The sequence below is a fragment of the Schistocerca serialis genome, chromosome 2 (assembly GCF_023864345.2).
Source record: "Schistocerca serialis cubense isolate TAMUIC-IGC-003099 chromosome 2, iqSchSeri2.2, whole genome shotgun sequence".
NCBI lineage: Eukaryota > Metazoa > Arthropoda > Insecta > Orthoptera > Acrididae > Schistocerca > Schistocerca serialis.
This window is the reverse complement of record NC_064639.1, coordinates 577186257-577203920: the sequence shown is the minus strand read 5'-3', so window position 1 is coordinate 577203920 and position 17664 is coordinate 577186257. Positions and strand designations below refer to the sequence as shown.

The following is a 17664-nucleotide window of genomic DNA, read 5'->3' as shown; positions in this document are numbered from 1 at the left end:
AACTTCATTCTTCCTATAATCTCTACACGCCATGAGTTTGTCGGCTTTTTCTGCATGGGTAAATCCCTCACGACCTATTGCTTGGAATGTCACACAATAACTGGCTAGCGACTTGCAGTGCACTCGGAGAACACACAAGCATAGTGTAAGCAAACGTAACAACATCGCACCTAGCAACTAAGTAAGTTGAAACACGTATGCAGCGATGGCGAGGCATGACAGAATCTTTGACCAGAGAGTTATTTATCGTTGCTAGTCTGCGCTTGACCGCGCGAGAGTTGCGAGCAGCACTCTGTCGGCTGTAGTAGTCTTGTACAGCTGCGGGTAGAGTCGCGAGTGGGACGCAGTCCGCGGGCGTCGACGTGGGTCTCTGGTCAAGATGCTAAATGAGGTATATTGTTAAATAAGGTAACGAAGCTGCATTGCGCACATCAGATAATGTAATGTATATTTATTGTAATTAATTTTCAAGAAGTGCCCCAATAATAATTTTGTTTTCAAAGCATTTTTTAACAAAAGAGCTATTTAATTGAAAGGATATTTCCCTTGCATTTCCTTAAACAAAAGTTTCAGTTAAATTCAAAGAATATTTGCGATGCATTTCCTCCAAGCTATGGCGAAAAATAAGAGCAGATGCAGTTTTAGTGAGGTAAGAAATTAATTCTGATTTTTTTTTTTTTTTTTTTGCACAGGGCCAAAGATCGACTTTTCGGTCTAATTGAGTTTTGATTGTCATTGAGATTTAATTAATCATTAATTTGTCTTTCATTGTTTTGTGGCGAGCTTATACTTGGGTCAGATTGCGATTTTCACATTTAATTGTCATTGTCAGTAGATTTTATTGTGGGGAGGTTACACTTGGCTCCATTTTTATTTAGTTTGATTAAATAAAATTACTGTGGGGAGGTTACAAAGTAGAATGGCACAAACAAGTGTCAGTGTTCAAACATTTCAAAATACTATATCTCGTAAAGGACTCGCACTAGAATCGTGCAATACACCCCACTGACATTCTAATTTACCCTATGTTTAGTATTTTAATGTCATTAGGCTTTGTTCCATTTAAAAACGTGTATATCTGCACAAAAAATACTTTGTAAATATTAATACAAGCTGTTGATTGGCCAACAATCGAGCCCCTGACTACCAATCTATTCTGTGAAAATCGCTCATCAATAGCACTTTCCATTTCCGCAATATTTGGGCTGCAAGTTGTATATATACTTTCATGGGACAGAATATATTTTTATAGTATATGTTATGCAAAATTATTCAAAAATTATCATACTCGCCTTAGTAATTTCATTACTAAATCAATCATGGCAGCAAACATTCTTCAAATGTGTATTCTGTTTGTAGTTAAGATTTCAAATATTTGGACAACTTTCGTTTCCTGCGTTTCCTAGACGTGATCTCGTCTCTTGCTGTCCTATTCCCTCATGAACCGTTAACGAATTCCCAGGCCCTGTAAACCCGCAGTTTAAGTTGTTTACAGCGTGTCGTCAGTGTAATGTGACAGAAAAGTACAAGAAAAGGAAGAAGCAAGCGTTCTCTCAGAAGGACAGCCAAAAGAAGATCCATCACAAGTTGAAGAGTGTGATGAGTTTTCGAAGGGGAATTCACCAACGCCGTCAGATACACCGGACGATTGTTTCACGATTTGAATCTCCTTAGAAATACACCTCCGGGCAAGATTTCCGATAATTCCATTGCACCTGGAGATGTGATATCCAGCGCATTACAAGATCTGTTCGCCGAAAGACGAATAACATATGTGGATGATTTTATAGGCGTAATCTATTCTTTAACAAACGGACTGCACATTTGAAGAAAGTTTGCTCTAATAACTGATTTATTAACGAATTTACTGCGTCGAAAATGACTGTTTTTGAATAATTTTGCCTCAGTTATACTATTCAATGATATTCCGTACCATTAAATTGGGGAAAAATAGGGGAGAGCAACATCTGAAACCAGGTCATCATCATGGTAAACATGAAACTTAGTGCTGCGCTAACCTCGCTAGGTCTGATGTTAAGGGTGTAGGAGGTATGCATAAAATTTAAACATCGAACTTTTCAGGAGCTGGGATCCGCCGCATGAAAAGCCCTTAGCTAGGCACTCAAGACAGGTTCTTCTACAACGTACCAAAGACTCTCCAAAACCCGTGATCATTAGGTCTGTTGGCCCCCTTGTTAGTCTCAATTTAAGTTTGTAGCTTGCCCATTAACGGAAGAGATGTGGACTTCTCTAAGCACTTCAAGGTTTGAAATATAGATTATTTATTCTCTTTTTATTTGCATATCCGAAAAGCTGTATTTATTGCTTTCCAGCTTAATTACAATCGAATTCGAAACAACGAGGCTCCATCTTCAAATACATAATTTGGGACTCGAGCAATTATTGCAGCTGTTTGGATAAAAAGTACCACTGTCATCGACCAGAAGGTTGGTTAGAACACCACAGTGCTTTACTAGGCATGGCCCTATTGGAGATAGCATGATGTTGCCTCCCTCCGACCATCAAACTAATTTTTCCATCTAGTTACAGTGAGACTTACAATTTAACGTGTACTTTGTACAATGGCACGCATTTTTCACATTAACAAACATTGCCAGTGACGAAAGGAATGATAAGTAACTGTTTAAAGTTCTTGCACTGACATGTGACTGAACGCGAGTCGTATGGTACTTTACCACTGATCCATTACTGTTTCGATGTAAAAATAAAAACACCGTACTATCTAGCTTCCATCGTGTTTCATATAAGAATATGTAATAGTGCGCCTGAACAACGTCACTGGAGATAGTGATCGACTTAGTAAGTAGATGCTTGTTATCGGGAGACATATGTGTGAAAGAGGTGAGGCTCTCTGTCGTAGTTAAAGATCAGATCCAGTGTCTAAGCTACGACAGTAAGTAGTTAAAAGTTTGATCGAGAAATTTACAACTGCTGGACTATTGCAAATAACGGCCATTTCATGCAATTTTTACTAATGTGACTGCATTTTGCAAAATTATGGTCTACAGCCTGGCTGGCTCTCGATCAAACTTTTAGCTACTTATTGTCCTTGTATTGTTGGCCCATAATACGAATACACATCAGTGCACGACTACAGCTAATGATAATATTTTTCAACGCATATTCAACTCGTTTTTACCATTTCAGTTATCTGTAGTCCAAATATACGTTGGGAATACAAACTTTTCCAAAAGTATTAGTCAACCTCTGGCTGTAGGCATCCCCCATGATTAACCATAAATGAGAATTTTGCTTGAGAAACAAGTCGGACTGCAAACGCTGATCAGCTTGAATAGCACATGCGCTTGTTTACAGTTTTAAAATCACATATGCGAATTCAGTTCCTGGTCGGTCACGATTATCGACGCACAAATGTTCAAAATTTCGTTTGCTTCATCAAAATTATTGCCAACGGCGTTTTTGTTAGGAGGAGACGGAATATTTTTCAGCTCTTTTTAGTATGTTATGCGCCCTTTTATCCACTGACATCTTCACAATGTTCTTTTGAGTTTCTTCACCTACGTTCGACAGCCGAGAATAAAGTTCGAAAATATTTCCAGCTGTCCATTCTCGGAAACAAATCAGTGCAACTGGTGAGCCAAATGCAGCCGACATTTGCCAATGGAGATAGCATCTATCGCAGATCAGGTTGACGATTAAGTCACGTGAGATACTTTCTGACCGCTGCAGTTCGAACGATGAAAGAAACGTTGTGCACGTTTACATTCACATCTGATGTAAGGACGGACTTCAGTCCAACGACGACAGAATGGTCCTCTACGCAAGCGACAGCTCCCAAGAGCGGCCACTGGCGAAGACGGTCCATGGGGCAGCTGCTGCAGCACTGAAGCACCAGGAAGTAGTCGCAGGCTGATCCGCGCAGATTACCCTCTTTTGAGGAGGAATCTTCAGGAGAGTATCCACAGTTACTTGAGGAGGACGTCAGTGCCAGGCAGGCGTAAACACTCGTAGGACGGATGTTACCAGACTCCCGATATTACAGTCACTATATTGTTCGACTAGGACTGGACTTAATGTTTAACTACTCTAGAAAATCTCACATGTTTGACACATGCGTCTCTCGCTAACCTGTGGTAGGGATCTACTAATTACATAGATCACTATATTCGCCGACATTACATCAAAAACCTTTACTATATTTATTCCTATAACGCGTCTGCTGGAACCGGCTTGTATGGCAAGAACTGGTCTTGCAGCGGGATAGCTCACGTTGAAATGTCCCTTTTGAATGAAAAGAATGACTGTGCTGGTAAAACTTCTACGTTACTTGATTTTCAAACTCCAGCGTGAAGCTGAACGTACCGAGACTGTTTTCTCTTTACTTATTCTGATGATTTCTAAACTGACACACAATATTTTAGCGCAACGCAATCTGACTTTTAATAATCCCTATAAAAGAATAGCCCTGACTACCAATAACCCATGCCGTTCATGAATCACTTACCTTACAAAAATCTTCGTTACTCGAACTACTGAATACAGCGAGCGCCAATACTGCCAGCTAAATAAAAGATTCTAGCTACTGAAGGCACTAACTACTGATATGCATATTAGTTAGCCTTCAAAGGTCATTATATATATATATATATATATATATATATATATATATATATATATATATATATATATATATTCTTGACATCCAGTTTAACAGATTTCCTTTTTGTGACGGACACACGTCCAGATCGTCCGCTCATATTAACATGTCAGAACTCTGGCATCTCTCTCCCCACATCCACCACTGCTGGTGGCTCACCTCCAACTGCCCAACGCTACGGGCTGTTCACATCCAACGGCCCAGCACTAAACTGGCGAAAAACTTCCAACGACGAGTCCAACCAGCCACGCACTGCACACAGCGCAGTCAGCGATATTAATATGGAGCGCTACGTGGCGTTACCAACATAAAAACCTAAACAGCCTACTTACAACGTCTCAAAGCACATTTAGAGTTTTACTACATGGTGATTATTACAGACATCTGTCACAAGCGTCAACTATGTAGGAGGATATGTAAGAAGTTATATCTCGTGGAATGACCGCATAAATGCATTCGGGTGCCAACTGAGATTTATAAGGACGTCCCAAGATCTTTAATGCACTCACACAGGAGGTCGCTTATAAAAGCCTCATGTGTGGATCCTTACGAGGTCTAGAGTACTGATAGTCGGAGTAACGGAAGAGAAACACTATCTGAGCAGAAGTATCCGATACATATTAATGGATATTAATATGGGATGTGCCCTAAAGTCGGCTTGACCTCCGCTGGGGCCCTTTCATTCAATGAAGTATCTGAATGTCTGCGGAGAAATGGCAGCGCCTTCCTCCTCAAAAGCCGAAACCAGAGAAGGTAGTTATATTGGACGCAAGGGTTCTGCGGAGAAAGCGACCTTCTAGTTCCACCAAAAGGTGTTCCATTGGGTTGAGGTCGGGGTTCTGAGCAGGCCATTCCATTTTGGGTATGTTACTGTCCACAAAACATTGTCTCACTCTTGCTGCTTTATGACAAGATGCATTGTCAGGCTGATACAAAGAATCATATACCCCGAATTGTTCCTGTACTATACGCAGTACACATGCTGTAAAATTTGTTTATGCCCTTCTGCATTTAGCGTCTTCTTAAGCGCAGTAACAAGACCACGGGCCAACCACGAAAATCAACCTATACCGTAACACCACATCCCCATACTTCACTGTTGGCACTACATGTGATGGTAAATAACATTCACCGGGCATTCGCCAAACCCAAACCCTTCCATAGCATATGGAACACACGAATGATTCCCTCCACTGGTTTCGTGCGATGGTCGACGGCCCCTATCTTGGCTTAGCAGCGGTTGTTCATTAGCGTCTAATCACCAACATTTCACTTGGATAGTTCTGTAAGTGTTGAAATACGGCTTTGTTACTCAAGTGACGTTCGACAACTAAAGCATGCTCGAAGTTACTGAGCTCTCCTGACCGACCCATTTTGCAGTCACTGGTTGTCTACTCGTAACACAATGCTTCCCGCCGCCTATTTCCAGGGGGAGGGGAGGGGGATGCGTCTCGTGATATCTAGTGATCAGTTCCACGTTACGTAGGAGTGTCTGGATGCTCATCATCAGATAGTGTAGAGAGAATTGGAAGTTGCACTAATTCAATGCGAAAGTGTCTTGGAAATTATCAGCCTCGAATACAGACGTTGCACGACGGACACTGAAAGTTTAATCTTTAACTCGTGTTTGTGAATGTCAAGTTGATATCTGAGAAACATGTAAACTTTGTTCTGAACTCGAGGCATGTAAATCTGAGTGAATGGCATATGAACATAAAAATTAACGCATCTGACTTTCTGATAAAACTGCTTGAAAACTAACGAGGTAGCGCTTTACTGAAGTCTTCTACTAGTATTAAGCCGATGGACTGATATATTATTTTCACAAATACGCTCTGGCAACCACTGTACCTTACAGTGGACATGAATTTTGATGGTAATTAAATTTATTGGCCTATCTGTGCCCACAGAATGCTCTGCAACTTGTTGCTATTTGGTATAATGCTGTGACTGTCAAAAATCAAATTTAATTTACTTAATTGCAATGTGCAATGCAAGATGGTATCTTACAAATTTTCGTAAAATGCTTCTCAGTACACAACTCACATTGTGCAATGCGAGGGCGCAAAAAAAGTCATAAAAGTAAAAATGAAAGCGAGGAACTGATTTTAGTGACTAAAAATGCAAATGCCTGGTGGCTAGGGCCTTCCGTCGGGTAGACCGTTCGCCTGGTGCAAGTCTTTCGGGATGACGCCACTTCGGCGACTTGCTCGTCGATGGGGATGAAATGATGATGATGATAAGCACAACTCAACACCCAGTCCCTGAGCGGGGAAAATCTCCGATCGAGTCGGGAATCGAACCAGGGACGTTAGGTATGACATTCCGTCGCGCTGACCACTCCGCTACCAGGGGCGGACATCTGAGTGACTGATGAATGAGAATACAGACTTCAAGTTTAACTATGCTTCATTAAGATATGACAACAATACACAGTTTCATAAAGTTCTCTCATCTAAACAAGTTAGCAAAAATATTTCCTAATAACGTCCCAGTGTAAAATTGTCTTCCTAGACACTTGTTCCAACTATAAGACGACACCACACTTCTCATTACAAAATTTCTACAGCAAACTTCGACCAAATGCAATACTCTGACAATAAGGAACTTCACAGTTACAAATAAAAAATGGATTACCTTAAAAAATTCCATTAATATAACCTCGTTTGCTTAAAATCTTTCCTCAACAAAATATTATTACAAAAATCCTTTTGTAAATAATGCTGCCTCCACTACACGTTAGGCCGGCTTCCATTCTTTTAAAACCAAATACAAATGTCCGAGCGGTTCTAGGCGCTTCAGTCCGGAACCGCGCTGCTGCTACGGTCGTAGGTTCGAATCCTGCCTCGGGCATGGATGTGTGTGATGTCCTTACGTTAATTAGGTTTAAGTCTAGGGGACTGATGATCTCAGATGTTAAGTCCCATAGTGCTTAGAGCCATTTGAACGATTTGAGGCAAATACATAGACACACTGTCAAACAAACACTGCTACTCTCTTTAAATGAAGTAATCTCTCTGACCGACATCTCCGGTCAGAAACAGAGTCTTACAAAGAAGATATCGATATTACGGAAGTTGAGTACATTTATCAAATTCGCAACTTCATTCACGTATATGGTCAACACTTCCTGAAAATCGTCGTGACAAATAGAACAACTCCCTTTCAACAGTGAGCATCATGGATAACCACCTTTTCAAAATGCCGGGACTCCGGTCTCCATTATGAGACAAGAAATCTATTACTCCCTCCAATATAAATTTTGTGAAATTTTTTGTAGAATAGGATTGTATAATAGGGTGCCGGTCGTCATTATCTCCTTATCCCTTGTATCATCGGCGAGGGGGCGGCAGTTTAGGAAAGAGGGTAAGGGGTTCACAGATTGAACCAATACTTTCTGGAAAAAAAAGGAAAAAAGAAACCTAGCGGATTAAAACTGTGTGCCCGACCGAGACTCGAACTCGGGACCTTTGCCTTTCGCGGGCAAGTGCTCTACCATCTGAGCTACCGAAGCACGACGACTCACGCCCGGTCCTCACAGCTTTACTTCTGCCAGTATCTCGTCTCCTACCTTCCAAACTTTACAGAAGCTCTCCTGCAGGAGATGGTAGGGCACTTGCCCGCGAAAGGCAAAGGTCCCGAGTTCGAGTCTCGGTCGGGCACACAGTTTTAAACTGCTAGGAAGTTTCATATCAGCGCACACTCTGCTGCAGAGTGAAAATCTCATTCAAGAAACCTAGCGTTTAATTGGAAGCAACAACTGAATGTGTACCGAAGTGGGACACTTCCGTAAAGCGACCACTATAGAGAAAAGAAGATAGAGTCCCATTAGGTGCAGTATGGAATATGTTTAACATGTGTGAACCAGAAGAAATGAAAGCTCAGTGCGCCGTGTTTGACGCTGCAGATGTGGCGGTGAACGGCGGCGGCGGGGGCGGAACGAGCTGCGCCATGTTCGCGAGCGGCGGCTCTGCATCCGGGGGCGGCAGCACGTCGGGCAGCGGCAGCGCCGCCAGCAGTGGGGGCGGAGGGGGCGTCTTCGACAGCGGCGTGGCGTCGTTCGCGCAGGCGGCGGCGGCGGCTGCGGCGGCGGCGGCCCACCAGCACCAGCACCAGCAGGCGCAGCCGCAGCAGCCGCAGCAGCACCAGCAGCCTGTCTACGTGCCCTCCAGCCGGCCCGTGCTGCCCCACCACCACCACCACCATCACCACCACGCGCAGTACGCGCCCACTGCCGCCACAGGTACGAAGCCAAAAATCGTGTAGTCTACGCCGCACTAGCCTCTGGCGTTTCGGTAGTTGTAGCATCATCTTCAGGTGCGACTTCTTTCACCGTCGCTCGATAAAGAATGGCTAGTGATTATTTCATCACTGTTATGCTTCTTACTTCTACTCATCCTCTTTAATGCAGGGTGAGTTGTGCAAAAGTAGACCTGATTCCACCACTCTCGAAGTTCTGCCTACTGACAACGATAAAAACAGACGCTTTCTAATGTATCATTCCTGATCGCGTTCCCGGACTGTACTCTCGGATATTGTGGGCCCAGGGCCAGCTTCCATCATCCAGGGGACAAGACTCTGTCCAGCCTTGGAGATGATGGGTCATTCTTTGTATAATCCTTTTGAATGTCTTATTATCGGGACTTGCTAAGTTGACTCAGGAGCTTGTGGTCTTTCCAGAACCTGTTGGAAAGAAACATCTGAAAAGTCTTGACAGGAAGCAGCATCTTTCAGAATAAATGAAATGAGCGTTTGGCGTCATTGGCCGGGAGGCCCTTAGCGGGGCAGCTTCGGCCGCCTTGGTGCAGGTCTTATTACATTCGACGCCACATTGGGCGACCTGCGGGCCGGATGGGGATGAAATGATGATGAAGACGGCACAACACCCAGTCCCTGAGCGGAGAAAATCCCAGACGCAGCCGGGAATCGAACCAGGGACCGTAGGACGGAAATACGTCACGCTGACCACTCAGCTATCGGGGCCGACGCATCTTTCAGAGAAGTTCTGCTAGCGGCACAAAGGAATTATAGACATTGACTGCGAGTGGGCATTGATCAAATCAATGGGGATAGTTGAAAATTGGTTCCAGACCGGGGTTAGAACCCAGGTCTCCTGCTTACTAGGCAGATGCTCTGACCACTAACCCATCCGAGCCATCGCAACTGCACGAACTATCCTAGCACGCCTCCTGTCAGGCTCAAATTCTCAACTTATACACACTCATAAACGAATTGGCGACATGCCGCGAGAAATAATGATAATGTACTGTGTTGTGGATAAGTTGCGGATTTGGTTCTGAAGGGAGGAGCGCTAGTGTAGTCCGTGCAGTTGGGATGACAGTTGGGTCGGGATGGCTTGATGGTCAGAGCATCTGCCTAGTAAGGAACAAACTCGCGTTCGAATTCCGGTCTGTCACAAATTTTCCACTTTCCCCGTTTATTTAATCAATGTCCACTTGCAGCCAATGTCTGTAATTCCTTTGCGTCTTAATTCATAGTGCCCCTGTATCGGACACGTCCAAAAGAACAAACACAACACATATCTGTTAGCGGAAGTAAAATTTAAACTGTGAAAGAGCCTGCATTCTGCTCTGAAGGATGACTGTCTGAAAGGCTTGACTACTGAAACAGTTTTGTGTGAAGCGCTTTGGAGGTCTACACTACCTGAGCAAAAGTACCCGGCCACCCTTATTTGACGCATAATTGACCAGACATGTCACGAGAGACGGATCCGCCAGTACAAAAGCAGATGAGGAGTGTTGTGTTGCCGGTAGAGAAGCAGAATAGGTCGGTCAAGAGAGCTCAGTGGTATCGAACGTGGACTATTCGTTCTACATCTACATGGATACACCGCAAATCACACTTAAGCACCTGGCAGAGGGTTCATCGAACCGCATTCACAGTAATTCTCGGTTTTGTAAATAACAGATTTCAGCTATCAGTCGTCCTTTTTAAATTTTATTGGCAGATCCGGATTTCAGCTATAAACTAGCCATTCTCAATGCACTATTATTTTTAATCAATGCATATAATTCCTGTTGGTCGGGACTCATCCACAGTTAACTGAATACTACTCCAGTAGTATTCAATGAAATACATGCATTGATCAAAAATGATAGTGCATTGGGAATGGCTAGTTTCTAGCTGAAATCTAGATCTGTCAATAAAATTTAAAAAGGACGACTGATAGCTGAAATATATTATTTACAAATCATTATAACAGTCGCTGCGTGCAACAGCCTTCTGAATGGAATGTAACCTGATCAATTCACGCTTATTACAATCTCGAACAGCCCACGGAATAAACGAACACTTTCCGTGAGAGTTCTGATTTCCATTATTTTATTATGATGATCGTTTCTTCCTATGTAGGTCGGCGTCAACAAAATATTTTCGCATTCGGAGGAGAAAGTTGGTGATTGAAATTTCGTGAGAAGATTCCGCCGCAACGGAAAACGTATCATGTCACTGACACTCTCTCCCCTATTTCGCGATGATACAAAATGTGCTGCTGTTCTTTGAACTTCCTCGTTGTACTTCGTTAATCTTATCTGGTGAGGATCCCAGACCGCGCAGCAGTAGTCCAGTAGTCCAAAGGAGGACTGACAGGCGTAGCGTAGGCAGTCTCTTTAGTAGAACTGTTGTATCTTCTAAGTGTTCTGCCAATAAAACACAGTTTAGGTTTGCCTTTTTCACAACATTTTCTGTGTGTTCTGTTCAGTTTAAGTTCTTCGTAATTGTAATTCCTAGGTATTTAGATGAATTTACGGCCTTTAGATTTGACTGATTTATCGTGTAACCGAAGTTTAGAAGAAAGGCAAGCCTTCCTGTCCAGATGGTATACCAGTCAGGTTCCTTTCACAGTATGCAGACACAATAGCGCCTTTCTTAGCAATCATATACAACCGCTCGCTTGACGAAAGGTCTGTTCCTAAAGACTGAAAAGTAGCACAGGTCACACCAATATTCAAGAAAAGAAATCGGAGTAACCCATTGAATTACAGTCCCATATCACTGACCTCAATTTGCAGTAGGACTTTGGAGCATATACTGTACTCGAACATTATGAATCACCTTGAAGAAAATGACTTATTGATATACAACCAACACGGATTCCGAAAATATCATTCTTGTGCAACACAGCTAGCTCTTTATTCCCATGAAGCAATGAGTGCTGTCGACAAGAGATCTCAGAACGATTCCATATTCGTAGACTTCCAGAAGGCTTTTGATACCGTGCATATGGAATATCGTCTCAGTTGTGTGACTGGATGCGCGATTTCCTCTCAGAGACGTCACAGTTCGTAGTGATAGACGGCAAATCATCGAGTAGAACAGAAGTGATATCTGGCGTTCCACAAGGTAGTGTCATAGGCCCTCTGCTGATCCTCATTTACATAAGTGATCTAGGTGATAATCTGAGCAGCCCCCTTAGATTGTTTGCAGATGGTGCTGTAATTTACGGTCTAGTAAAATCATCAGACGATCAATTCCAATTACAAAATGATCTAGAGAGAATTTCTGTATGGTGCGAAAAGTGGCAATTGGCGCTAAACAAAGAAAAGTGCGAGGTCATCCACATGGGTACTAAAAGAAATCCGATAAATTTTGGGTATACGATAAATCGCGCAAATCTAAGGGCTGTCAATTCGACTAAATACCTAGGAATTACAATTACGAGCAACTTAAATTGGAAAGACCACATTGATAATAATGTTGGGAAGACGAAACAAAGACCGCGCTTTGTTGGCAGAACACTTAGAAGATGCGACAAACCCACTAAGAGACAGCCTACATTACACTTGTCCGTCCTCTGCTGGAATATTGCTGCGCGGTGTGGGATCCTTACCAGGGAGCATTGACGGAGGACATCGAAAAAGTGACAAGAAGGGCAGCCCGTTTCGTGTTACAGCGCAATAGGGGTGAGAGTGTCACTGATATGATACGCCAGTTGAGGTGGCAGTCACTGAAACAAAGGCGGTTTTCTTTGCGGCGAGATCTATTTACGAAATTCCAATCACCAACTTTATCTTCCGAATGCGAAAATATTTTGTTGACACCCTCCTACCTAGGGAGAAATGATCATCATAATAGAATAAGGGAAATCAGAGCTCGAACGGAAATATTTAAGTGTTCCTTTTTTCCCACGCGCCATTCAAGAGTGGAATGGTAGAGAAGTAGTGTGAAAATGGTTCGAGGAACCCTCTACCAGGCACTTAAGTGTGAATTGCAGAGTAACCATGAAGATGTAGAAGTTTGACGGATACCTTTTAGCACTTATGCTGTTGATCTCACTCTTTTCATTGTTTAGGGTCGATTGCCAATTTTCGAACCATACAGATATCTTTTATAAATCGTTTTGCAATTTGTTTTGATCTTCCGATGGCTTTACTAGACAATAAACGACAGCGTCATCTGCAAACAACATAAGACGGCTGCTCAGACTGTCTCCTATATCGTTTATATAGAGAAGGAACAGCAGAGAGCCTGAGTAACAAATTCATGAGGGACATTTCAATCGTTCTAGAGTTGGCCAAGTCGACTGCTGTTGATCTGACTGTAAAGTGAAAACGCGTAGAAAAATCCACAGATAAATCAAGACCAGACAGACATCATGTACATACTGTTCGACAGGGACCGAGGAGCGTTACGGAGGGTGGTTGTATAAATCACACGAAATCAGAGGAATAAATCACACGTGAGTTCCAAACTTCGATCAGCAATCCAGGTAGCACAATGGCTGTGCCCAGAGAGTTAAAAAGAATGCGGTATAATGGTCGAGCAGCTACTCCTAAGCAGTCAGTGCTGAGCGACACTTTACGTGATGCAAGGAGCGACGCCATTGCACAGTGGATGACTGGAAATAAATAATACGGAGACATGAATCACGCCACACCTAGTAGCAATCCTGGGTTTGGCTAATTTCTAGAGAACGTTATATGCCACAATGTGTAGTGTCAACACTGAAGTACGGAGGTTGTGGAGTTACGGTATGGGGTGTTTTTCGTAGTTAGGATGTGGTTGCCCTATTGTGCGTAAGAAAACGAGAAACGCGCAAGGACATTTACGCATTTTACGGCATTGTGCGCTGTGTGTAGAAGAGGAAAAGTTCGGGTAAGACGATTGCTTGTATCACCGTGAAACGAACTATGTCATAAAGCAGCACCTATGAAGTAATGGTTTGTGGACAATAACATTCCTGGAATGGAATGGCTTGTACAGAATTCCAAACTCAGTCCAAAGGAACGCCTTTGGACTGAGTTAAAACGTCGACATCGCTGCAGACACCAGCGTCCGACAGTCCTGTTTTCTCTGATTTCGGCTCTTGAGGCAGAACGGTTTGCCGTTCCTGCACAGACATCAAGACCACTCATTGAGAGCGCCCGGACGGTGGCCGAGCGGTTCTAGGCACTTCAGTCCGGAACTGCGCGACTGCTACGGTCGCAGGTTCGAATCCTGCCTCGGGCATGGATGTGTGTGATGTCCTTAGGTTAGTCAGGTTTAAGTAGTACTAAGTTCTGGGGGACTGATGGCCTCAGATGTTAAGTCCCATAGTGCTCAGAGCTATTTGAACCATTTGAAAGCGCCCGCAGCAAAGTTGAAGTCGTCATAAGGCCGACGGGCAAAGACACTATTAGGTGTCTGGGTACTTTTCATCACGTAGTGTAAGTTGTCGGCCGAAAACCATCGCTGTTGTAAGAGGAATTTCATGTACTATCTGGAGTGGAGGTGACGTTTTAAAGTGTCTCCGTTCTGTCATTTCTGAAGTCAAGAGTTAGTGACCCTTTGTGGTAAATCAAGTAATTTTCAAACACTGGAGGACAGCAAAATCTAAAGTGTATTCCCGTGTGCGGGAGTAATATTCTGCCTAATTATTTTCCGATTTTACAGGCGAGTATTATGGTTTAGTGAGTGTGCACGTTTTCTATTGGTAAGAGGGTCCGTAACAGATTGTAGACCCATTCCATAGCTGGAGATGGTAGTTTTTTTGAATGTGTCTTTTGATCAATGACTTGGAACTGTTTTCCCGTTTTGTCTTTGCGGATACTATCGGAGCAGTTGGTAGGAACCAGCTAGTAGTTGCCGTCGGAACTCTTAATTTTTCCGAAAGTATATAGACTGCTGCAGGGCATTTTCTGCACGCGGTGTATATCGCCTCAGCATTGACGTTGGATACGTTTTCGTTCTAGAGATGGTCTTCTTCCGTCTCCAAGGTGTGCTTATTCCCTCCGTGCAGAACTAAGCTCCTGAAAGTGTTCATTGTCTATCCAAAGCAGCCTTTCTTAACAATATCATTAGAACACAATTACAAAGTATGACAAACGCCTCAACGTGCCTGTAATTATTAATATTTCTTGTGTGTACGATAGAAGCTGTTTTAGATATTCCACATATACCGTGTTGGAGCTTATTATTATGGACATTCGAATAAATTAGCGATTCCTGAACACAGCCCTAAAAATAAGCATTAACGTGTCTGCTGACGACAAAATATCGTCTCAAGGAGCTAACGACTAGGTTTCTGGAATGAACGATAGAGCAGAAACCAGAACATCCAACAACTTCAACCTGTAGAGTTATTTCATCCTTAAGAAGCGAGCGCTTAATGCGTAGATGCTTCAAAGAAATTGTGAAGATGTTTGAATACCGCCGGCATCCGTTAGCGTGATATCTGGCTGTACCGTGATGTCCTGATATATGCCAGTCAATTATACAGAGGCTATCAGCTATGAAAGAGCAATTCGTAAAGTAATTTTCATTCGATCGTTACAGAAACTATGACTGGCATCTGTTTCGACTTTATACTATCTAACTATTAAAACTAAAACAGTAAGCTACTTTTCAACACAATTTCCTGTGACATTAATACACCCGTTGTAGCGATGAACGATGTAACGGATACCCTCTTCGTAGAACTGTTCAGACAGCGACTTTGTTACTCCACGGCATCTGAAATTATTCTTCGTTTGCAGAACACTGCGACGACAGCTGTTGGTCTTTCTTTTCCATGTCTGGAGAGGTAGTATACACAGGTAGCCGAACGGAAGGATGTGTGGACACAGTTAAATAACTCTCATATCAAACATGTCCAGAGTTTACGAAATTTTGTTACAGAGTCTGCAGGAGCTTTATTGCGCAGTAAAAACACATCAGAGGAGCCATGCGAAATTATTTAACTTTTATAGGTTTAAATAATGACAGTATTTGGAATGAAAATAGTTGTGGGAATGAACAGAAAACATCTTTAAAAATGAACCGAATGATGTGAAATAATAATCATGAATTTATGATACATCCTTGTCTATATATTTTCACGTGTCCAAAAACGCGTTTTGCGTTCGGAATGTTTCTCCCAGTTTGTACGACGGAGAGAGATTAAGGACTGTCAGTAGGATCACATAACGTATAACTTAAGCTCGACAAACATTATCACTCACATTTATCAGGTATTTCTAATAAGATAATATGAAAAGGGAGTCTCTCATTCGTGATTAATAAGCTAGCGTCGAAAACATAGGTACGAACCTGAGCGTTCGTGATGCCCTTTTCCCTATGATAGTTAAAAATATACTTTATATTAAAATTTTCCAGAAATAGTTTTAGCGCAAAACCAGTATGCAATATAATAAGCCGGCTAAAAATCCTTTCCTACGAAACCCTGTCATCCCGGAACTATTAGTATGTTTTTATAAATAATAGAGGACGTTTCAATTCTTTTAAATTGCCGTTTCTAGATTTTTAATGTTTCACTATATATTGTTAAGTTTTGAAGCTTGTCACTACTTTAGGAGTTTAACCTCTAAGATCATAAAATACTATTACCCTCCCCCCCCCCCCCCCCTTTTAATGCTTTAAAGCATTCCCCGTTATATGAAATCAGGGTCATAAGTAAACAAAAACAAGATATGACTAACTGTGATACATATTTCGTAGTAACATGTATCTTCTCATAGCGGAACGGAATAAATAAAGGCGGATTGGGGGCCTAAAACAAGCTTAACTAAGACAAAACTGAAACCATTTTCCGTATAACAGATTTCATGTAGCTATACCTTACAGATGTAATATGTATAAGTAGTCGCTATCCTACAACACCTAATAAACTGAAAAAATTCGGCCTAATTTGATAGCAAAATATCGAAGGCTCTGTCACTGCAACCACGTGCCTTGGAGCTCCCCTGCAACATGAACTTATCTGGCTTGCTGTAAATTTCATTTAAAACCGATGAGAAAGTTTCATCACTGCTGAATGTAGTTTATTCTTTCTCTCAGATATAAATATAACGTAAGCGAAAAGTAATTCGTTTGAGGTCATTTTTCTTAACTAACACATAAGGGAATTTGAATAAAGCTCAGAGGAGAGAAAAATAACTTCGTGGGGATTCCAGATTATATACATGGAGTAATGGCTATAGGTGCAGACGTCTGCTTATGTGATACGTACATACACACACCAGTGGGTTGGTTGATTTTTCTTTGCATCGAATAGTTCTCCTACAAACACATGAGATAATTTACTCCGTGATGCTCTTCAATGTACCGCTAAACGGACCATAGTTGTCAGTATGCATTAACCGTTGTCAGTCAATGCGTCCACACTTTCGTATATTACCTGTTGCCCTGGGAGAAAGAAGCATTAACGGCTCTTTCTTACCACATGTACTTGGAGGTACTGATCAATCTGAAACCATACGACTTGTAATAACTGTAATTATTTGCTTCAGATGGCGTGAATACTGATGTAACGTTGTTCCGTACACTGTCTTCAGTCACTAATAGCAATATCTGCACTTACATGTGTCCCAGAAATGTTGTGACAAACTTTGTAGTGGGTGTCTTGAGAAAGAAGTCGAGGTAGGAACGTACGTCTGGAAATGTCATCCAATGACGCGTCAGCGCCTGCCACTAGGCTACCCCTTCGGCGGCAAACGTGACTTTGTATGCTGACGGACCCTACACAGAACGTCGCGCTTTGTTGTTTGTCTTCAGTGATCGCGAATGATTGCCACGATCGCCAGTGGAGA

At 42.4% G+C, this 17664-nt stretch overlaps 1 protein-coding gene across 1 annotated transcript in view; it reads left to right on the top strand.

Annotated features, from left to right (window-relative positions):
- Nucleotides 1–17664, top strand: part of LOC126456242 (GATA-binding factor A-like) — a 312580-nt gene that overhangs the window by 244283 nt on the left and 50633 nt on the right. Inside the window, exons 2-3 of the mRNA XM_050091994.1 lie at nucleotides 8547–8754; nucleotides 8812–8882. Coding sequence (XP_049947951.1) covers nucleotides 8547–8754; nucleotides 8812–8882 — 279 coding nt within the window. The remainder of the gene's footprint in view (nucleotides 1–8546; nucleotides 8755–8811; nucleotides 8883–17664) is intronic.